This window comes from Gallinula chloropus (assembly GCF_964237585.1).
Source record: "Gallinula chloropus genome assembly, chromosome: 5".
Classification (NCBI taxonomy): Eukaryota; Metazoa; Chordata; class Aves; order Gruiformes; family Rallidae; genus Gallinula; species Gallinula chloropus.
In genome coordinates, this window is record NC_140090.1 from 71,351,572 (window position 1) to 71,375,370 (window position 23,799).

At 39.1% G+C, this 23,799-nt stretch overlaps 1 protein-coding gene across 1 annotated transcript in view; it reads left to right on the plus strand.

The window, feature by feature from the left end:
* The window catches only part of SHOC2 (SHOC2 leucine rich repeat scaffold protein), a gene marked incomplete at its 5' end in the record, with an annotated part of 38,985 nt that extends 17,818 nt beyond the window's left edge, over positions 1 to 21,167 (plus strand). Inside the window, 6 exons of the mRNA XM_084264887.1 lie at positions 10,072 to 10,202; positions 13,702 to 13,890; positions 15,436 to 15,558; positions 17,637 to 17,774; positions 18,283 to 18,400; positions 20,872 to 21,167. Coding sequence (XP_084121013.1) covers positions 10,072 to 10,202; positions 13,702 to 13,890; positions 15,436 to 15,558; positions 17,637 to 17,774; positions 18,283 to 18,400; positions 20,872 to 21,080 — 908 coding nt within the window. The 3' untranslated portion in view covers positions 21,081 to 21,167. The remainder of the gene's footprint in view (positions 1 to 10,071; positions 10,203 to 13,701; positions 13,891 to 15,435; positions 15,559 to 17,636; positions 17,775 to 18,282; positions 18,401 to 20,871) is intronic.
* Between the last annotated feature and the right edge of the window lie 2,632 nt (positions 21,168 to 23,799).

The following is a 23,799-nucleotide window of genomic DNA, read 5'->3' on the forward strand; positions in this document are numbered from 1 at the left end:
GGTCCCAGATCGGGTATGAAAAAGACCAGGAACATTGGCTCTTTGTAAGTATTTAATGTACTATGAGCCTCCTGTAATGGAACAGACTTTCGAATGCTGCTGAGTCTGCCCCATCTCCTCCCACCAACACCCTTTTGATAAAGGCCCATAGGTTTTGTCTTTTTTTTTTACTTGAGAAGGGATGCTTTGAAAAACAACAAACCCCCCCTTCCTTTTTCATTTCCCCCTCCCCTCAAAAAGGATACCTTCCCCCCTGCCCTACTCAAAATAACTCCAAAAAACCCCCAAAACCTTCAAAAATGCTTCTTAAATTCGCTGCTGAACTATCTAACCAAATTTGGGTTTTACCACAGGAGGATTTCTGAACCTGTTAACTAAAAAAAAAAAACCTCAACAAAATCTAAACTTGTTTTCTACCCAGCAGTACAGCACTGAAATGTGCTGGAGCTGTGAGGAAGGGATGTTGGAGAGTGACATGCAGGGGAGTGGCAGGGAAGTGATTATGCATCAGCAATGATTACAGAGGTTGCAGAGCCAATATACCCACTCTGTAAAAATACAAAGCTCTTGTTTCAACAAACACTGTATAAGCACACTTTCATGCAGTAACAAATGTCGATTTTTAGATATTAGTTGTCAGGAAGTGACCTAATGTCTTGCTTTATAGATATTGGCTTAATACATTCATATCTGTATTTCTGTTGATTGAAAATTGTAAAGTACTTTGTACATTAGATCACTTCCTGTAAGAAAAATGAGCTTTGTGGAACGGCTTAGCGCATTCCAAGAGTCTCAAGTCTAAAATCAAAATCATAGTAGGATTTTAGCTTAGTGTTTTAGTGGCAGACTTTCCCCCCACCCCCACGGTGTTGTGTTTTTTTGGATGAAATTATGATCTACTTTTATTTAGATAATGTCTTATCTCTGTCTACGTAGCTGGCCTACTAATATATCCAAAAGATAAAAGAAGGTGAAGAACAAGCCATGTATATTAATAATTGTACTTTTGAGACCAAGAGAAAGCAAATTTGGGTGGAGTAAAGTGTTTCTTTGGATTACAAACTAGTTTAGAAAATTTTGTGCTGCAGATGCCACATTGAGTGCTCCCTCTTTGAACTCTTAATTTTAGCATTCTGTACAAATGTGTTCATGATTTCTTATTTAAAAGCATAGAAACACTTGAGAAGGAAATTCAACAGAATTACAGCTTTAAAAAAATCAGATTCTTCATTTGTTTTGTAACTTTCTAGCTTTGTGTGTTTACGTGTGGGGTTTGCTTATAGTCAAATGTGTGCCCTATTCATGGACATGTAAGGCAACAGGCATTTTAATAAGAAAAAGAATAGTCAGTTGTAAATGTTCCAAAACAATGCTTTAAAAGCACAAAAAATCCTGTCACAGGACAGACTTTCCAGTGTCTGGCATGGCACTGCTCCGAAGAGATGGCTAAGAAAATGAGAGGCATATTCAAAGCTCTACACTATCTATACCCCTATCCTCCACTGTGACAGAAACTGAAATCATAACTCTCACAAAAGCAGATATGTGGGGTAGCTTTGCCATTTTTGCTGGTTGAAATTCTGCTCTGACTAGGCTTCTAACCTGCTTAGCCCCAGTGTACTTCTGGGAGCTGTGCTGTGCTTTTGAAACATGCAGTTGATAAAGCGTGAGTATCGTGACGGGAACCGGGCCTAAGTAGTTGGTACGGTTCAGGCTGTAGAAACTGCGGCTGGGAGCTCTCAGCCCCCAGACGTCCCAGCAAAGGCGTTTCTGTAGAAAAGTGGAACTGCCTTAAAACGGTATTTTCAGTTTAGCAAAAACTGGGTAAGTCTTGTGCTGAAACATCTGACAAATGTCCTGACCGAACCCAGCAGAGCACTTGCAGCTCCCTGGGTGCTCAAGGGTGATGTTATACATGACAGATGGGTTTGATGTTACTAATTGCTCGCCACTCTGATGAAGCAAAGTGTTTAGGCTCCTGCTCCAGCTTTGATGGTGGCATTCATATTCTTAAAATTTAAGGTGGTGGCCTAGTGCTTTGGCCTGTGAGCTTTCAGTTATTTGCAGGATCAAGGCCATTTCCATAGCCTCACATTAGGAGATCTGATCAACGTTCAGTGCTTTGTCTAAGGTTTTGTCCTTGGACTGTGCTGTTAATTAAACATTTTAAAATCAGATTCTGCTAGTATTGGGCAATCGCAAGAAGCTCGGCCTTTTCTTTATGGTCTGTTATAAGCCTTTGATGGTTCTCATGTTGGCCTAATAAAGGGAATGAAGCTTCTGGTTCTTGTTGGTTTCAAGTCTAGACTTATTAAATATAATGCAGTGAAATTGGCTAGAAGATAGTGAGTGGCAGGAGAGAGTAAGTGGGAAGTGACTGCTCGCTGCCTCTTCCAAGGGCAGAACGGGAGGGATGAAGCAAAAAGCTGTGAGGTGTGGACCGCAAACCAGTAAGAAGCAGACTGTGCTGCATGTGATGGGTAGAGAGTGCTTGGGTGTCAGTGTTCGCACAGGTTGCTGTAGATGCTAAAAGCTCGCAGGGCAACGTGACAATTATGCAGAAAAAACATGTATCAGTTGCTGCTAAATTTGGGAAGCTGTTGAGCCACACGCTGCTGAATCTCCCCGACTCTTGGGGAAGTTTCAGGGTGTGCTTTCCCTTTTCTTAGGTTCTCTTGGTATCTGCCATTAGGGTTTGTTTTTCTTTTTTCCTCCTGGAGAAAAAATGCTAGGTAGATCTCTAGCCTGAGAGCAATAATTCTCACATTCCTTAATTAGCTAAAATTATAAATGTATATTCATGTGTTATACATTTTCTGATTACTCTATATAGTAGGGCAGACTTAAAAAATTAGACTCATCTATCACTTAGGAAAGGTTAATGTGTTTTTTTTTTTTTCTGCATTGCCAGTTAGGTGTAAACTGTTCTTATAATGTGATTTACATTTACATAAATCTTTAATTTTACAGGAAGGTTTTAAATAGTCAACTGAAAAGGAAAAGTCTACTGATGAAAACTGAAATGAAATAAATTTCAGTAGCTTTGTGTAATTGTATGAAGAGTGAAATGGGTAAAATGCAACACTTTAATTGATAGTCCCAAATGAGTCCCAACTGTTGCTTTTGACTCTGTTGCGGTGTGGTTTTGTGTGTGTGTATCATTTTCAGCTAATTATAACTCTTTTTGTTGCTTGTTTAAATAAATTTTCAATGCAAGCCTGATATGGTGAAATACATACATACTGCTTTTCTGTCAGAGTAAGGCTAGCTTCTATTGTCTTATTAATTCAGAGTTTATTGATTTGATCTGTGTTTGTGAAAATATTCTTTAACTTGTATTTTGGATGGATATTCTTCCTGGTAAGACCAGGGTAGGCATAGTTTATTTTAGTGAATATACATATGATTGTACATTAATTAGATGTAGAGACCAATATGTACAGCTATATTTTAACTGCAGCTCAGCGTTTTCAGGATGATTTGTATACTGCAGAAAGGAAAAGCCCATAATCTTATTTTCTTTATGTAAGAAGGAGGCACAAGAGAAGAGTGATTCAAAGGAGCACATCAGAATCGAGACAAGCAGGCCTATTAGTTCCATGCATCTTGATGAACGCATGTTAAATGAAGTTGAATTTTCATAGCTTAGTTTCAGAAACACATCACTAAGAGTTTGTGCTCTCTAACCTTATGCAGGTGGTGTGTCTGTGGTGCATGTCAGACACTTGGGCTTCTGTCACTCAATTTTGAGCAGCATCTTGCACACACATTCAGTCAGCAATGATTATGGCCTTGAATCAGAGTTGAAAAACAAATAACTGCTGACATGGTCACGCCTCAGCCTTAATTTTGAGATAATGAGGGGAAAAAAGTCTTTGGTTGATACTGTTAGAATACAAATAGATGGGAATCTCTTTGCTCGATTTAAATGGCATTTAAGCCAGTAATGGTGGTAGAGATTAATTTTAAATTTGTGTAAAATAACTTTCAAATGATATTTTAGGAGAGTTCCTAGACTTTGTCTGAAGAGGATAAATGAATGTACTTTGTTCTGAGCAGGACAGGAAAAGATGGATCCTGTTGATGCAATTTGTGAGCCTGAATCTGCCTTCCACGCTGGCCTGATACATACCAGGATGTATTGGTGTCTGGAAAGAAAAATTAAAATACACTAAAAATCACTTCGCCATTAAACCAATAAAGTCCAGATTTTGTAAGTCTATGTTTGTGTGGTGTTCAACTGCACCTTTGCATTTGGAAGAGCATAATTACATTTCATGCTTCGGCTCTGGTAGTTAGTAGCTATGATAAGGAGGGATTCTCTTCTGCAGTTTTCCTGAGTGGTTGCTCTCCCATCACCCTTCTGTCCCCATTCCCAATTTTCCAGCTTTTAGCCACACCATGTTAAACATCAGGGATGTTCTAGCCCTGCAGGTTGTAGAAAGGATTTGACCTCTCTCAGATGATTGATTGATGATGTTCATTTACGTTCATACAAATCTATAGGCTTCGGTTCAGCAAGGAGCTGCTCCCAGATCAGCTGAGGAACGACTGGGGGGGTTTGTTCTGCTTTCCTCTGCAACACGCTCACTGAGATCACTTGCAGGGTGTCTTGCTGGACCAGTCGCTTTGCTCTCCTGTGGTGTGGGACATTGGCAGGCATCGCCTTTGCTTGTGGAATGCAACTGAGGGTTAAAATGATTTATCTGAAGCCTTTCATTTTACCCTATGGCTATCAAGGGAAATGATTTGCTTTCTGACAAGAGATTAGATTTAACATGTCAACAGCTCCTTTCACCTAAAAATCTGTGAAACTGTTCAAAAATTGTCATGGAGTATGGCCAACATCTGGAAAAACAAATATATTCTAAGTACAAAGTGTGATAAAAGCGTCTTCTGACTATTGTAGGCTGGGAGCACTGCTGAAACATTTGAACACGGTGTTTAATCTCTAGTTAGAGCTGGCCAGCTCTAGCTTGTCTAGTCTCTCCTACACAGCTTTCAGTTCTTTTAAGGCCCTTAAGTCCCACCTGCTTTGTAACACACTCATCAAAACTCTTTTGGCTTTTTCTTCCATATTGTCACCTTTGTTACTCTCACACCACATCTCATTAACTTTATAGTATTAAGCTTAAGTCATATATGGGGATTTTTGAGTGACATCATTTGATTATTTTTTAAAAATTAATTTTGGATGTGCTTTTTGCTTTCTGTTTTTTAAAAATGGTACTTTTTGTAGGCAAAACAGCATTTTATCTTTCTTAGAAGCAGATCCATTAAATCAAGTGAACTGTAGTCTATGAAATGTTTGGTAATATAAAATGTGTTTAATAGGTGGCTATTCATTGTGTACAAAGTTTAGTCACATCATGTTTTTTGTTGCAAGCTGTTGCAGTTGTCTGCTGCATGCTGAGGCTCATGTACTTTTGACTACAGTCTCATGGGTTATGATGTACATGGCTCTTGTGAGTCCAATTTGTGTTTTTAAGCTTTTCTGCAGAAGAGTTTTCTCTAGTGGACAAATTTTAAATTGATGTGATGCTTCTGCTTTATTTTGGAGAAAGCAACTGATCTTGATACAAATTAGTTTGATCAACTGAGTGATACGAACCAGATTAATTGTTCTGTCTTGTAGTAATGATGGCATAATATTTCGCACTAAGTAATGACCTTTCATCTAAGGATAGGGAGTTTGAAAGATTGTTTTAACTCAAGAAAGAGATGTATGTATCCTTCCTACTTAGAAGAACCACTTTGGGTGATCTTTCTAAAGATCACCCAAAAGCATGGGCTTCTGCTTTATTTCCAGCCTTCCCTTCATTTTGGGAGCAGCAAAACACCTGTTTTTTTTTCTGTGACTATTATTTTTTGGGTACCTTTATTAAAAGAATTTAATTTAAACCATCTATTTTGAGTCCCTGTTATCGTAACAGAGTTGTTTTAATGGTTCTGGATTTGCATGCTTTCAAGTAATTTTTAATTCCTTTCTGTGTGAATTAACCAGCTAACCCTGGCTGAGAGAGACATGCCAGTCTCTCCAGTGAAGTGATTATGAATTCTGCACTTAGGTTGCTTCAGACCTGAGGCTGGGCAACATGGAGCCCACTGATGGGCTTGGTATGCTTTGCTGGTGAGACAATGGACCTGAGACAAGGTGGCTGTGTGAAGTCTGGTTCCTGAGAGTGTCCATGCCAGAAATTGAACCAAACCAATTTTTTGCAGTGACTTTCTTAGGCCTGGCCTGAGTTTAGGGCTTAGTCAGGCTTCAGTATCACAGTTTTATAAGTAGTAGTGCACAAGGCACATGAGTTCACAAGGGGTTTATTGTAATGGGCTCCATAAGAAACCAAGTGGGAAGGGGTTTTACTTGTTGCCTTTCCTGCTAGTGTCTGCTTGTCAGTTGTGGTTATCAAACTGTCATGTTCATGAACATCCAGTATTGTGTTTTCTGAGTCACTCTACCTGTGAGGGGCTGTGTTAGAGGAACCGCTGAGGTATGGTTACAGTGAGAAAAGTACAACCACAAACAATCCTGATCACTGAGTTGATTGTGACCAGTTGTTACCTTCCTTGCCTTATTTCTTAGACTTAACCACATCAGCAGCGTACCTAATATGGTACCATCATAGAAACCAGCAGCTGAACTGGAGATGAGATGGGTGTGGGCACTGTAAAGTGGCTCAGAGTATGAGTATCAGCTGTGTAATCCTGAGCTCGAAGAGCTGTAAGTGGGGTCGCTTTGGTTTGTGCAACGTGTGAGGGCTGCTGTTTAGCAACTGTTAACTATTTCTGTATTGAACCAGAATTTGTCACTTGGGGCTCAGAGCTGGTGATGTGGCCTGAGCACGTTAGCCAGTTGGCTGGCTAACAACCATCAACCATGGAAGCAAATATTAACATCATTGTACTGGGCATTAAATCTGACCTTCCTAAGTTTTAAAACTCTGGGCATTCTTTAAAGATATACTTGTAGCAGAGGGAAGAGCTACAAGGCTCATCCTAATTTGTGAAGAGGAGACTAAGAGTTGGCTCTCCAGCATGTGAAGATAAAAGCTGATAAGCGTTTCTCACCGTGATACATTCACAGTGAAGTGTGAATATGAACTCTAATGAGCATGAAAAGATGTCAGAGTCTTGTTGACACAAGACTAAATGGCAATAAATTTGCTATAAATAAATTCTGGCTTGAAATGAGGTGGCGGCCCATACTGCCTGCATCAGCTTGGGTGTAGGACAGCTTTTCCAGGAGCAGTGGGAGAGGTGCTGCTGGTGAAGCTCTAGCTGAAATGTTGCTGCTTTTATTGCAGTTCTCAGGAATAATTGTATTTAGTGCTGTGGTGTGTGAAAACACAGGGAATGTGGTACATGCAGGATGTGTCCTTTATTATGCTTTTGCGTGCCTTCCCTGTGGAGGAGAAAGATAACTAGTAGAGAAACAGCGATAAAGTTCTATTGAGAAATGCTACTTATGATAAGAAAAAAAACTACTGGGAGCTGGTATTTATGCCTCCTTTCTGATAATGCCACGAGGATAGCCAACGTGTGTCATTCTCTCCTGGAAAATGATGGTACAGTTGGGCTCTCTCTAATGGCTGCCTTGTTTCATTTTTCTGAAATGCCATGTTGCTGGTAGGAAGAGAGCCATATACATACAACCTGTGCTCGCAATCTGGGGACTGGCATAGCGACGTCGTATTGCTAAGCAACAGTTGGCATCATGCTGTCTGCTAGAGCCATTCCCTGTCTGTCCTCTCTTGCCTGAAAAATCCAGATCAGCATCTAGCTCAGGGGTTTAGCAGTGAAAATGAACAAGAGGTGGATGTCTTATTTTGTGCAAAATTTGTCATATGTTTTGTTTGTGAAACATTAAATAACAATTCAGGAAAAGGCAGCTGGGGTGTGCTTTGTTCGTCCCTAGAATGGCAAATCCGAACAGTCCTGGTGCCCAGCGATAGGATGTCCATCATATGAAGTGAGGCCAGCTTCCTACCCAGCCAGCAATGCCACATCACGCCAAATATGACACAAAATAGCTACATTATGTACCAAAGTGTGTCTTGATACTAGTGGAATGCAGGCTCAAAGTAGATCTTACTTATTTCCTGTAGTGCATGCACACGCTGTAAGATTTAACCTCGGAAGGCAAAGCTTTGTGCACTGGAGAGCACTATGGATGGCCACAGATTTTTTAAATGCCTTTTTTGGTTAAGGGAAAACTTTCTTTGCCGCTTCTGCAAAAGCTAATCGTGTACTTGCTCAGGAAGAAAGCAGTTACAAGGTATAAATAAAAATCCTAATGGGAAATACTACTGGTTAGGCAGCTCTGGGTGACTACGTGCTGGTTTAACTATTGTTTCATTATTGGCAGTGCTGAGTGAAATTTGTTGCTAAGTTTTTTAGCTAAATATCCAATATGCAGTGGAAATTGATCCTCTTTTCTTTCTTGATTTGTAAGACATGGCTAATTTTTGTTCTATAGAAGTTTTTTTCCTGTTTGTGATTTTAGTTTTAGGTTTTGGTTTTGGTTTGGGGTTTGATTATTTTTTTTTTCCCTACTGCTCTTCTGAATCTCCATTCTTAGTAACTACAGTGAACCATACAGTATTCCCAAATCCCTTCTTTTTAAATTCTTAAAAATTTTATTAGCTACACTCCCAGCTACTTGGTGATGTAGGGTCACTTTTACAGTATATTCTGACCAAGTTTTTACAGTATATTTTGACTCTTTCAAGAAAGGGGTATTTTGCCACTTCCTGTTGAGACTTTGGCTAGCAGATCCCATTGTAGCATTTGTGTTAATTTTCATTCTCCATTTATTTTTTTTTTTCCTTTACTTCCAAGCATATGTCATACACTAGACTAGCTTCTCCCTTTGTTGTGTTCCCGTAACCTTTGTATAAATAGGTGTGTATAGACATTAATTTATCCTTCAATTACTGACTAGTTGCACCGTACATATTAAGCTCCCAGCATCCTTTAATTATTTTTTTTTCCTGGTTATTCTTGCTGCCATTTGTTAAATCTGACATTTCTAGTGTGTCTTTCTGGTACTTCAGTTTGCAGAACAAATGTCTTGTGCTGTGAGTGGTTGTAAAAATGACTGTAAAATAGCAGATGTTTTGCAAGGGGCTGAGTGATTGCGTGAATCTGTTCACAGGTTCCACTGGTGCGATGTACACACGCGCACAGACATGTTCTCTGATGGTAGGGATGAGTCAGGCACTGTTCTTCACACTGTTTGCCAGCTGACTTTTCAGTCAGGTTCAAGGTCTTACTACCTGTTGGAGAGTCTTAAGTGCCCCAGCACCATGTATTTCAAAGACGTCCTTAAGCAGTTGATCTTGGACTTGAGTTCCTGTTGGATTGTAAAGGTTGGAGCTGAAGTGAGCTTCAGATGGGGAAATTTTCAAGATTAAAGTTTCTCATTATTTTTTTTTTCCTGACAGAAATACATATCATCTAGGACTGTCAGCCTGGCAATATTCAGTAATGTTTTTACATGCACTATTGTCCAGGTTTTTGTGGATTTCCTCCAGACTTTTCCTTTAGCATCATTCAGAAAACTTGGGAGTTTGGTTTTTTCTATCACTTTTTAAAGACATTGTTGCTTTTGGAAGACAGTAAAGGGCTTTTTTCGCTGGGGAGGAAATGGGTTTGCCAGGACCTGAGCTGTGTGATCTATGCCCAAATTCTGGCAACAAGTGTCATGTTGTTAATGGTGCTTTTAAAAAGTCATTTTGGAGGCGTCTGGTAAACGACAGAATTGTTTGTTGGTAGAAAGATCAGGATACAAGGACTTCTACAACAGGACATAGGCCTGCCTTACCATATCATGCAGAACTGTAGAAGAATATGTAATATGCATAACGTACCTCTACTGAATGGTCACCTTCAGCGTTGGAAAGCACTGTACCCTGTGAATCTCCTGTTTTGGGATGATGGCTCCATTTCATGATATGAAAAGTTTGTGGTGTAGTAGAGTGTGAGCCAACAGAAAAATCAGAAGTCAAACCTTGTTCTGTGTCTTTGTGTTAATCTAACAATGTATTGATAATTGTTCCCTACCTGTAGGAAATCTGTCCAGTCTAAGTCGTCTTGGCCTGAGGTACAACAGGCTGTCAGCAATTCCGAAGTCTTTAGCAAAATGCAGTGAACTTGATGAACTGAACCTGGAGAACAACAACATTTCTACTTTACCAGAGGTAAGAATTAGAGGGAGTGGATTTGGGAGGGAGTGTTATTGTAAGGCATCAGTGTTTTGTAGAGGGATTGGAACATGTGAAATTACTTCATCTTGCATCACAACTCTGAGGAACACCCTTTGTTTTAATTTACATGTGTGTGAAATACTGCAATTCTGTACGTAGTAGGTGTGTCTAGTATTGAAGATTTGATGTCATACAACTTCAGTCAAAAGTAGGAGCAATGCACGTGATTGTGTTTGTTGTCCTGTCTCTTTAGAATACTTTAAATAAGGAGTCGGTGGGTTCCCACCATTCAAACTAGATAAGAGCTTCTTAGCATTTCTTTTTCATGAAAGTAGAAAAATGAGATATCTCTCCACCATGTCATTGAGGCAAGAGCAACCTTTAAGAGACTGGGTAAAGCTTGTCACAGCTACTTGGCCTCAATGTTCTTGTTTTAATGTGGAAAAGTGTGCTCTTGCCAGCAATGAGCTATTGTCTGGTAACTCCTTGACACACCTGTCAGTTATGAAAAATAAATAATTTGCATAATTTTCCAATTTCCAGTGATTCTTCAAGGATCATTGGAGAAAGAGAAATCTCTTTTATTGCTTTTCAGAGTTGCTACACCTGATTGTCTTACCTTGGACTCCCTTGTTTCAAGCAAATATCCATAGTTAGGAGTTCTGGAGCCACCTTGTCAGTCTCTTAAAGTAACATGTTCCCTGAACAGTGCTTTGCAAGCTCTCTGGAGGAGAGGCAGAAAGTTCTAGTATGTTTTTCTATACTTGTTCCCTGGAGTTCTCTGAAAGGTTTGCCTGTGGAGGCCAGTTTCACAGTCCTGGATAGCTGCAGTAGTTGGATACACACACCACTTTTTAAATGCAGCTTTCCTGTCTGCAGACACTGAAACTATTTCAACTGTTGGTTATATCTTTCATCCTGCTTTTCCTTTTCTTAGTTTGTTGAGACTGACTTATCAGCGTAGCAGAGTGTGAGATGCTCAGCAGCATGCAGCTGGTGCTAGCAAACATCTAGAGAAAATGTTTGATTTGAAGCATGGGCAGCATTGCTCTGATGACAGAAAAAAAAATTCCCATGTGATTGATTCTTATCTTGATATTTCTTCCATTGCTTTAGAACTGTTTGGAGATTAAGGTTTCAGGACACAACACAGAGTTTTATTCTGTTTTAACAATCGTCCAAACTGCTTTCTGAAGTTTTTTAAAAAGAAAAAGCATGAAAGTATTCCAGATGTATCTAAAGACATATGTAGGAAATGATACACAGAAGAAAAAAACAAAATAAGTTTTGAGTCAGGCAAAGCATTCATAATAACTAAGTCCAATAAGTAAGTACTTTCCTTCACATAAATTTCTACACTTGACAAGGATAGACTGAAAACAGGTAATTTAATAAATGTTTTGGCAAAACTATCATTTAAGACAATGCTACTGACTGAAAGCCACCAGGCTGCTTTTAAGATGAGGTAGGTTAGCCCACCCCACCCAGACATATTATAAAAGCAACTACAGTATAATTACAAAAAAGCTAATGTGAGGGATGATTACTTGCTTTAAAATATGTTCAGTCATAATACAAAACTCGTTGCAACTGTGCTGCCTTCTTCACATATATTTGCCAACAGTATGTTAATGCTTAAGCTGCTACCTTACAGAAGTGTATAGTTTATACTATAATCTGTTTAAAGTAAAACATTCTGTGCTATAAAACAAAGAACTGTATTTGTAGAAGAAACTTAGAAATTTCAAAGCATAGCTGAAGCTGCTGACACAATGCCTAATAAATATTTTATCTTAAAAGGATGGGCTGGGAGAAGGCAGCGCTGTCACAGCTCTCATAGATATAAGAGCATTGTTCTCTTTGTCCTGCCAAAGCTCTCTTGCTTCCCTTCAAATGTGTTTAATTACTCTAGGCTATTAGAGTGTATTAGCTAACATATTTTTAATATTTTTTGTATGGAAGCAGACTTCAAAAATGGCTTTTTGAAATGCCACGATCCATTTGAAGCAATAAAAGCGTGTTTGTAACGGAGCTCAGGGACTGCCTAACCTTAGGACAAAGAATATCTGTTAATTAAAGTATAGCTAGAAGCAGCATTTCCTCATCAAAGATTATACTAGCTAATGATTGGGTTAGATTAATACTGATTTGAAGATCCATTATTTTATCTTTATGGGGACAATTGCGGCACTGGTATTTGCTGAGATGTCCCCCCAAATTGTGTTTCAGTGCTTAAAGTTTTAGCCCTGACATGTAGACAAGACCCTGTTTAATCCTGTTTACAATGACGGTAATAAACTATTTAGAAAAGTAGCCAAAGCTTTCCTGGTGAAAGACCAAAGCAATGTTCTTAAAGCTCTTACAGCAAGTACAGCACTGAAATTGCAATCCAGAAACACTGGCATTAGGAATATGGTTGGAATCATTATCTTCTTACCGCTCATTCCTGATTGGAGATGTTGCATTATTTATGGTATGTAATGCCATGCATAAATCTCCAGTTTCTGTAATACTTAAGCAAGTAGGGCTGAATTCAAGTTGGCATAGTAATAAGCAAAGGTGACACTTCAGCAGTAATTTAGATCTCATTATTCATCCCCACAGTTCGAGCAACGTGCTTGGCACGTAACTAACAGATAAACTCTGAGATCCGTGCTGCTGAGGTTGTAGAACCTAATTAGATGCAAAGTGAAATAAGACTCTGGATTCAATGGGCAACGAAGCTTCTTGATTTTTATTTTTTAAGGGGGAGAGAAGGGAAGTGGTGTATTAACTCTTTAGGAATACTTCGAAAACAGGAAAAAAACCCAAAAAACTTCCAAAACCTTCCATTCCCACTCTTCTGTGTCCTGCCTCATTATCTGAAACTGCTACAGCCCAAAAGAAAACTTCCACCAGATGTATTCACCTTATCAACTTTTATTGTATTAATGAAGCTTTGTATGGGAAATGCCAAACACCAGTTTATAAAAAAAACTGTGCAAGCAGTTCTTTGGGCCCCACTCTCAGCTGTGAGCAGGCATCCAAACTGTGTGTGCTGCAGCTGGGTGGCATTAGCTGAAGCTGGGACCTCTCTTCAGGATGGGCACGCTGCTGGCTGCACCTGCCAGCCACTGTGCCTGTGCTCTTTGGAGTTGCCCAAGCCAAAGCAATGTGTTGTTAAAAAAATCCTTTTGGAGGAGCACAGTGTTACAAAACCTCCTAAACCTGTGTGTTTGTGTGGTGTGTTTGCCCTTTTCTGGTTTTTTGTATCTGGCAGGATGTAAGGAGAAAGGGGGAAATAAGGTAAAGGCTGATGCCTGTGAGCAGAGATGGTTACTGATGGAAGTTCTATCAAGTTTAATACTACTTGTGTGTTGCAACACTTGTTTAATGGAGGGACTTGATGGGGGGGAAAATATTTCTAATTGGACCCATAAGGGAAAAGAGATGTATTCAAATAAATCTGTCCTAAGTTCCTGGCTGATTTGGGTTTTTTTCTCTCTCTCTACAGGGTCTTTTATCCAGCCTTGTCAAACTGACTAGTTTAACACTGGCCAGGAACTGCTTCCAGTCCTATCCCGTGGGTGGCCCGTCCCAGTTCTCCACAATCTACTCCCTCAATATGGAGCACAACCGCATCAATAAAATCCCCTTTGGAATTTTCTCTAGAGCTAAAGTATTAAGTAAGCTGAACATGAAGGTGAGGCACAGAAACATGCTACTGTGTGTAAAATCAATGAGGAGCACTGTTTGCTGCTCCATAAATTCTGGGAAACTTGATGATATAAGGAGTGAATTTATCATGCTGAAATTGACGTTGCTGCTGTCACATATAGAAACAATTTTGTATTCATTAAAAATGTCCTATCAAGATGTTATTGTCTTTGGTTTTGTTAGTTAAGCTTTTATATTTGCTCAAATTTGAAGAATGAAAACAAAGTTGGCTGCAATATTCTCAAATATTCAAATGAGGCACGAGCGTGTAAAGTAGCTTATGTCTCCCCTCTCTGCTGTTACAGCTTAGATAAAACCAAAATTTTGTAGAATATGTATATATTTTTAATATATTCTTTCAAAATTTAAGTCTGTAGACTTTTGGTGTAGTTTTAGAGCATGCGGAAAAAGGACCTTTATGGCTGTGATATGTACACTTAGCATGAAGAGAGCTAGGGAAAAGAGATGACATTTTTCTATGACTGGGTTTGTTTCAAGTTCTTAAATTATTAAAAAAGCCCCCCAAAACACAAAATGTTTGAGCAGTAGCTAAGCCCAGCAGCTGATTAAGAATATCTTTTGACACAAATGGTTTCTCAATTTGCATTAAGACCATTTTTTATCTTGCACCCATTTGTAAAGTTGCATGTTTACCAGGTCATACTTTGTGTGACATCCTTTTGCCCTTTCATAGATTTCTGCAGAGTCTGGTCCAGATCAAATATCGTAGCAGTAAATTTTTGAGCAGTAAAATGCTCAGATTAATTTCAGGTGCTTTTACTCTGAACCATTAAGATGTATTTCCTTTGTGGTATGTTTGGCGGTTTGGGTGTTGTGTATATGTGTTGTTCCCCACCCACCCCACCCCCCTTTTCTCTTTTTTCTTGTTTTTTGATTTGTTTTGTTGGTTTAGGGGTGGGGAAGACAAATAGCGTGTACCTGTTGTTTTCAGGCTTCAGCTATGAAGTATTTCTGGCTGTTCCCTGTGTCCCAGCTCAGCCAAATAGCCAGAATCTTGAGTAACATCTTTTCTTTGTTGTTTTGTGACTATATCATCATCTTCCACTGGTTGAGAGAGGAGAGGTTGGAGGGGTTTTTGTAAATCTTCATGTTGAAGCATATATATTATATTTTTAGGATTCCAGTGTGGCTGATAGCACCTTTGTAAGCTTTGTTGTGATTTTTGTTGGGTTTTTTTTTGTCCTTCTGACTCTCCTCCATTGTATTCAGCAAAGAAAGGATAAAAAATATTTTAACTACTGGGACATATGAAGTCTTGAGAATCGTGGACTTATAATTTTTCCACTTCAGTTTGTGTTAGTAACACAGAGTCAGTTCTGTAACTCTAGGTCAAGACTTCTTACTGTGTTTTGAGGAATTAAATATTTTGCCCATTATCAGTATTTTATTCTGCTGATTTGCTTGTCTGTTTTGATATGAAGTATTTTATAAGCAGTTTGTTTAATCTCTCAGATGCCTTGCTGACTTCTTCCAAGTGCAGACCCTAAATGTTTGATATGTTAAATCACAGGACAATCAGCTGACCTCTCTCCCCTTGGACTTCGGGACTTGGACTAGTATGGTAGAATTGAACTTAGCGACTAATCAGCTCACAAAAATCCCTGAGGATGTATCTGGGCTTGTTTCTCTTGAGGTGAGAAGAGTATAAGTCAACAGCTGAGTGAATTCCTGCAAATAGGCGTTTTCTACTTCAGGTTTAAGTAATACTACTTTGGGGTCAAATAAAGCCAAATAAAGTTGTGTGTGTATGTATGCTATTTAAATAGATGTGTTGCATCTGTACATGATTATTTTCAACAGCTTTTTGAATGTTTTTCTTTAGGCTCTAGGTGAGTGTCTGTGTCTGTTAACTACATATACATTTTTAACTATGTAGAAAGAAAATTTTTCTCAACAGAAAGTTACTGTTGTGAATGAAATGGCACTGAACTCAGTTAAATTCCTGGAGAGAGCAGCGTGGAAACAGAAAGGATCAGAAAAACATAGTGAAATGGTCTGCAGCCAGAGGTGGATTGAAGGTAGCTCTGTGAACCTCTTAGGCAGCTGGGTGGGAGTTCTTTGAGGGGGAAAAACTCCTAGGTTGAAACTGAAGTGTACCTGTTGTGTCCCCTAGTCCTGTTTCCTACGGCACCATCACCAGAAACAAAAGTTTATTGCCTTGGAGGGACATAAAGGTAGAGAGGTGCTTTGTTCAGGCAGCGGAGGGGACTTCATAAGCTCTGTGATTTGCTGAGAAAGATCTGTTAAAAGCACAACAGCAAATGGCCTATTGGAAATTGCAGATTTCCACTGTGACCGCTGCTCTCAGTAATTAATAAATCCTGTAGTTTGGGAGAAAAATGATATGGCAGAGTAGTAGCTATTTAGTGGCCCTGTTCCCTTCCCTGTGAATGACGCGATTGGCAACTCAGTAACATCTAACAGCCGGATTTGCCAGTGATCTGCTGGCTGCCGAAGCTGAAGACCTGCACAATCCGCAGACCTGTTAGCAGGTTTTTTTTTCCTCTGCAATTAAAGAATCAAATACAAAGAACTATTTGGGCAGTGTTTACACAAAAGCAAAGGTTCCCACAGCAGTGCTAAGTCAGCTGCACTGCGTGTATTTTCTGTTCCTGCTTTTGTTTCTGGATACGCGATTCAAACGGTACTATGCTTGTTGTTCAGCCTGTATATTGTAGTGCATAAAGACAGGCCACCAAAATACTGCTTGTGCTAAGGCTAAGATGCTGGCTTTTATTCGTTTTGAGTTTCCCTTGTGATTTTTAGCCTTGTTCTCTGTTCTGCTCCTGCGTTCAGTGCCTCTGTGTACGTGAAGCTGCTGAGAGCTGGCGCTGGTAGAAGCCGGGCATCTGCAGCCTTGGCTGGCTTAGCAGGGCGCTGTGCGTGCACCACGCCGGGTGCTCTTTCACACCCGCGTGTTTCGGTCTGCCTTGGTAAATAGCTAGCTAATAGAATTGTTTAATCAGTAATTAACTACCTTGCTGCTCACTGTGTTATGAAGCTTGATTGTTTCTATGGAGTGTCGGACTTGTTTGGAGGAAAAACGGTGTGCTGGTGTAGTAATGCTTGTTAACTTGCTTGTGGTATAATGAATAACTTGTGTAAAATGACATTGCAAATAAGAATACCTTTATTGAACCTGGGATATTTATAATTCAACTTAGAAAGGAGAAGAAAAACAAGAGGATAACACTCGGTACGTAGGGGTGGGTGTGTGATAGGAGACTGTTTTGAAAAGCAATGGGTATCCATGCAGCGTGGCTGCTTAGGTGCTCTGACCTGTCTGTTTACTTGTTGCTGCTCCCAACCAAAGGGACACAGGGTGAAAAGGAAGGATTAAGGTTTTTTTAAAGAGGACTTGGCAAATACGGTTATGAGGTAGCTATAAGGAAGGATAACAAAATGATAGGAAAGTCCAGGAATAAATTGTTTTGCTGTGGTCATTTGAAGCAACAAGGTGTTCTTTGGCTTTGTTCTGCATTTATTATGTAAAATAGTCTGTTATAAGCCTATGCATCTGTATCATTAAAGACTTCAAAAAAATGTTAATCACTGATTACATTTTCTAATATTTTAAGTTTGCTTCCATAATTTGAATGTAGGCTAATCATGGACTTCATTGCTTGAAAAGATCCTGTTGTAATTATTATTTACTAATTGTGTGAAATTTTGTGCTGAAATTCTGTGTGTTTGGGTTTTGGGGTTTTTTAGGTTCTTATCTTGTCAAACAATCTACTAAAGAAACTTCCCCATGGAATTGGAAATCTACGGAAACTCCGAGAGCTAGATTTAGAGGAAAACAAACTGGAATCCTTGCCAAATGAAATAGCTTACCTCAAGGATCTGCAGGTGAAACAATAATGGGCTGAGATAAACATCTTGCGTCTCTTATTTACTCCATGCTGATTTAATTACAGCTAGTTTGATGAGGGATACTATTTGGGACTTGACATAGAACCAAAAGTTAAGAATCTTGCACAGCACAACTTTGTCTGCAATCTGTCCCCACTAATTCTTCCCCAGATATATCAGTTAATATTGAACAAACAGATTTTGAAGAGTTTAACCGTTTTATGAGTACAATACTGCCACTCAACAGGGGCAATAGCCTCTTGTTTCAGTCATATTCATGAAAGTTTTTAAATTTAGGCAAGTATTTTACTGTGTGCTGCTTTGTTTTTATGTTTATTGGTGTTTAATAGAGGTCTGGAATGTTTGTTGAAGGGCAGAAAATTTTTTGTTCAAATGCTGGAGAGTGGAACCCATTAATTTCTCATTTATGTACTTTGTTACTTACTGTCACTTGACGCAGAAGTCATTAAGTGAATTTTTCAAAATGTGTTTTTTTTCCCCTTAGAAATTGGTTCTGACTAATAATCAGTTGACCACCCTTCCCAGAGGTATCGGTCATCTTACCAATCTGACGCACCTTGGGCTCGGAGAGAATCTTCTCACACACCTTCCTGAGGAAATTGGTAAGGTCCCTTTTTTGGGATTTATGCAGCGTGCCTTAACCAAAGCAGTTTCTGACACAGAAGATAGGCATCTACAGTGCTCAAAAGTAAAAGCCACAATATTCATGTGAGACTTCTAGATATGCACAGCTCGATGTAAGCATGTGCCACAGGAACAGCTCTGTAGGATACGATCTTTATCTTGCTGAACTGTAGTGGAACAAATGGCCTAGCGCTTTGCAGTTCTTTGCAGAAAGCTGCCCAACACCCACTAACTTGGAACAGTGATATTATTTTAGAATTATGGAGTGGCATGGGTTGGAATGGACCCCAAGGATCATAGAGCTCCAACCCCCCTGCCACAGGCAGGGACACCAACCTCCAGGCCTGGATCTAAACAAGATTGCCCAGGGGCCCATCCAACCTGGCCTTGAACACCTCCAGGGATGGGGCATCCACCACCTCTCTGGGCAGCCTGTTCCAGCACCTCACCACTCTTTCTGTAAAACACTTCCCCCTAATATCTAATCTAAACCTTCCCTCCTTTAGCTTTAATCCATTCCCCCTTGTCCTGCCATTGTCTACCCTTTTAAAAAGTTGATTCCCCTCCTGTTTGTATGTTCCCTTCAGGTACTGGAAGGCTGCAATGAGGTCCCCCTGCAGCCTTCTTTTCTCCAGGCTGAACAAGCCCAGCTCCCCCAGCCTTTCTTTGTAGGGCAGGTGCTCCAGTCCTGTGATTATCTTCATGGCCCTCCTCTGAACCCTCTCCAACAGTTCCACATCTTTCTTGTATTGCGGGCCCCAGACCTGGACGCAGTACTCCAGATGGGGCCTCACAAGGGCAGAGTAGAGCGGTACAATCACCTCCCTGTCCCTGCTGGCCACCTCTATTCCCACCCATATTCCTTTTCTTTCCTTTTTTTCCTGCTGCAAGTTGTGCATGATCAGTCACTCGACTTCATAAAACTGTTTTTGGAGAGAGGACTCTGTCAGAAGGTGTAGGCAAAACCTTGTTTAACGTATAGGCAGCTGAAGTGTTTCTGCTGATAGTCCCTCTGCGCACACTTCGGTTTGTAAGCCACCATATAATTTTTCACCTTGATAAGAAAAGGAAGTGAAGAGGCGGAAATCTACAGGAAAAAAAAAGGGAGGAATAGGAATCTTTTTGTCTACCTGAGACATTCAGAGTAAATGAGATTCAGAGCATCTGAAACAGAGAACCCCAATTTCTTTTACAGTCGATCACAAGTATCTCCAGAACATGATTCTGACCACTTAAGTTAAAATCTTAAAGTTAGAGCTCATTATGAAGGAAAAAATGATGGGAGAAGGCACACAAAGCAAAACATGCTCAGAAACAGCAAGGTGCAGGTAGAGAAGGCTGGGACATGGTCTGTCTCTTCCAGCATCTTTAGTGAAGAGTTGTTACAGCTTCTGCTTGTCTTCTATGTGTCTCAGTGTGAGAAGGGCTTAAAACACTCTAAGTCTGGAACTTTGTGGTTTACTTCATAATTAGTTGAGAGAGATTGGATGCTATGGAAATGAACAGTAGAATTAATGTATGTAAACTTAAAATACTGTTGGTTAATAGATCAGATATGTTGTATTAACTATTTTCAGATGTGACTGCTTCATCTAAAGTTATCAGTTATTTCCCATTATTTCTTAACCTTTCCTTTTCTGCTGGTTTTCCATCCCTTGAGGCCTAGCATACTGCTTTCTCTTGTGAAAGATGAAAGTCTTTTAGGTTATAGGAGAAGTTTATGGTATAGAAGATTAGAAAATGGGGAATGTTTTGAGGAGGAGGAGTGTACATTTGGATTGTATTTCAAAGATACGGATTAATTTTGATATTTGATTGCTGTGGAGGAATGGAAGTCTTAAGAAAGGAGAAATTAATATGTTTTCCATCTTCTTGTTAGTCTACAGTGTCTATAGTAGAGTCAGGTTGTAAAATTTGAATTCAGGAGGCATTTTTCACAAAGGTTTGTTCTGTGTAATAAATTCACTGCTGTGCAGAGATCTCTTCTCCTTTCTTCCTGTGGCGCATTACAGTTACAGCTTCAGGTCCTTAATGTATGTGTTCTAATTAAATAAAAGGTATGGCATAGCTATTTTTATAGAGATAATACATACTACTGTATGCTATAAATATTTTCTAGGCCCTTCTAACTAGATAGCTATTCAATGTTGCCTGCAATCATAAAGCACTTGCCCGAACAGTTACGGTGAAGTCCCTCTCAGTTCTGTTATTCTACGTATTCTCAACTTAGTTGTTACCAAAAAAGAGATGTAGTAGTGGGTATTTTTACATGGAAACTAAAGCATATCAGTTCTTGCTCAGGTTCTGATGCTTGAAAATAGTTCAGATGAGTCACCGAGTCGAGATTCTACAGAGTAAAGAATCTTAAAATGGACTTGGAGCTTCTGTCTGAAAGTTATAAACTGCATGAATTTAAAAATACTACTTTGTGTTATTTTATTTTAACCAGGTACACTGGAGAACCTGGAAGAACTGTATTTGAATGACAACCCCAATCTGCACAGCCTTCCCTTTGAGCTGGCTCTTTGCAGCAAACTGTCAATAATGAGTATTGAGAACTGCCCGCTCAGCCACCTTCCACCTCAGATTGTTGCAGGAGGACCCTCCTTCATCATTCAGTTCCTAAAAATGCAAGGACCATATCGTGCCATGGTCTGATGCTAATCGGATTGTCCAATACACTGTACAAAATACAAACTGCATTAATGTTGTAATTGTCTGTATATGTATATATAATATAATATATGTGGCTTATATTATATTATATATATATATAAATATATAAATAATATAAAAAGGCAAATTTAAGACTGCATTATGTGTTTCTGCTAATAGAGGAATCATAGCCATTTAGATTTTTTTTTTATTCTGTAAAAATGCTTGTCTAAGTTTTCTTTGCTGAATTCGATGGAAGTTGTCTGAATAATCTGGAAATGCCAGTTCATTTAAAGCAATTGCCAATGAACTCAAAAGTTTAAATTTAAGGGACAAAAATAGTTTTGCTTAGATTTACTTTCATTTAAGAGAAATGTATAACCTTTATATAATGAACTCTTCTGTTTTCCTCCCTTTTTTTTTTTGTGTCAAAACCCGAAAGGGTCATGTGTCCTGAGGTTGGGATTTTCTTTTAACTTATTTTGAGATTTGAAGCAAATGGTGTTTTTATATTGTTTACAGTCAGAGTAAATCACTGGATTTTGTTTTATTCTGATTTGCTCTGTTTTAATCAATCATATCTAGAGTTTATATGCCTCTGCTGATGAATTTTTATCAACCGGTTTGTATACTAAAAACATACTCATCAGAACAACTGGCAGGTGAAAAGGATGCAGTCAAAACAAAAGAAAAGGAGAAAAAAAGAGAAAAAAGCTTGAATTCCAAGTCTTGCTTCCCTGAATTATCAGTTGCAGGCATAACATATCTGAACTGAGCCTTTTGCAGTTGGTCTTTTCTAGCACAAGTAAAACTTTTCAGATTGGTAAAAACATTGAGGATACTCAGTGAAGAGCAGTTTTCATTTTGTGAAGTAACAGGTCCACGAGGTCAGCAGTACAGTGAAGTGGCAAGGAAATAATATATATGTACATTTTTATTACGATGTTGAATCATAAACTACAACAGGCAATTTTAAGGATTCCTTATAGTCCTTGTACAATAAATGAATGTGTCTTACTTTTAAACACTGCAATATATGTAAGTTTTAAGGTTGGTTAACAATGTACTATGGTTTTATATCTTGACTTGCCTTGTACCTCCTTCCATTATGGAACTTCTGTGTCCAAGCACAATATCTTCACACTGTGCTGTTTTGCTGCTGAACTAAATGCACTTTTCCCCACAGCTGGGGCACTTGCTTCAAAATATTCAGTTCAGTATCTTGATTATTCTTTTTTTTTAACTTCATCCTATCTGTTTCAGTATTAAACCGATCGATTAAAAAAGAGGCACCTTTTTCCTTTGTGCATAGAAGTTGGTAGCTCAAGAGAAACACTGTAAGTAGCGGGTGTTCAGTTTTATCCCGGCTTTCTCGGTTGTCTGGAAGGCAGAAGAAGATGCTTCAGGGAGATTTACACTATTGCTGCACTTGTAGGGCCAGTTGTCCTTTGTCAGGAGGGTAGGTAGGAACTGGAGGTGGTTGCGTTCCATGGTTAACTCAAGAACTGTCCAGTTTATCCTCATGGGAATTGCTGCTGGGGTAGTAGGACGTACAGGACTGTACCTTTTGAACCAAACCAAATCAGTCTATTTCACATGGAGAAGTTTGGGAAATACTATTTCTGCCTTTCAGGCACGCTTACTTAGATGCATTGCCTTGATCTGTTTGCATTCTGTTTTCTCATACGTCTTTTCATTAACAAGTTTGAATGGAAGGCAGGTGGAGATATAAAACCTTAGAGGGCTTAAACATGCTGTAAAACTATTGTAGATGTCACTGGATTTTACTAAGTAATGTTCTGTTCTTTCTCTCACGCTCTGTTCCCCCTCCCTCTCCTTTTATTTTCTTTTTTTGTTTTACATCTACTGTAGCTTTTCAGTTTATACTTTAGTTTATGAAAGGCTAGTTCCTTACAGTTCTGCCTGAAGTTAATGTTTCTTGGCATTAAGCTGTTAAAATATGAAGACGCTGAAATGCTTAGTATCAAGACTGTAATCTAACTTTGGAATATACTGCTAAATCCATTTCTGTGCCCTCAGGTCACTAGGGGAAACTGGTTTGATTAATAAGGTTCCTTAAAACAAAAGTGGCGACCCCTTGTGTTATCAAGCATCTTGGTCTCACTCCCCATCTGCTCCTCAATCCCACTTTTATAAGAGTTGATGGGATTGATTTTGTTTTAGTTTGTAAATATGTTGATTATTCACCTTGTTAAGGTACATGGTTAATGACTGTATGTTTGGAGCTGACACCCTTTCCCATAAATTCTTGTGGAGAAGTCAGCTACCAAAATAGTGCTTGTTACACTCGCTTAAAAACAAACTATTCTTTTCATTACACTCACAGGAATAAATAAAGCTATGTTTTAATTCATTACTATATTAAAACCAGGATATTTTTCAAAACTATCTTTGTACTAGTATGGTTGTTGCAATGCCAGATAATCCTGAGCCCTGTTCTAGGAGTTGAATTTGATACATTGAGGTGCATGCTTATTTTTTCAGTGTCTTGGGAGAGATTTAAATAAAAGCAGCATGAGAGAAGTTCTAGCACAGGAGAAAGCAACTCAGAGGAATTGGGAAAGTTCCTTAAAATTACCCAGAAGTTTAAATACTAAATGTGTAGTATGATTTGGGAATAGATGCATATAAGTGCATATAAGCACATGCATGGATTTATGTCCAAATCTATGCACAGATGCATATAAATCCAACTGGTTTC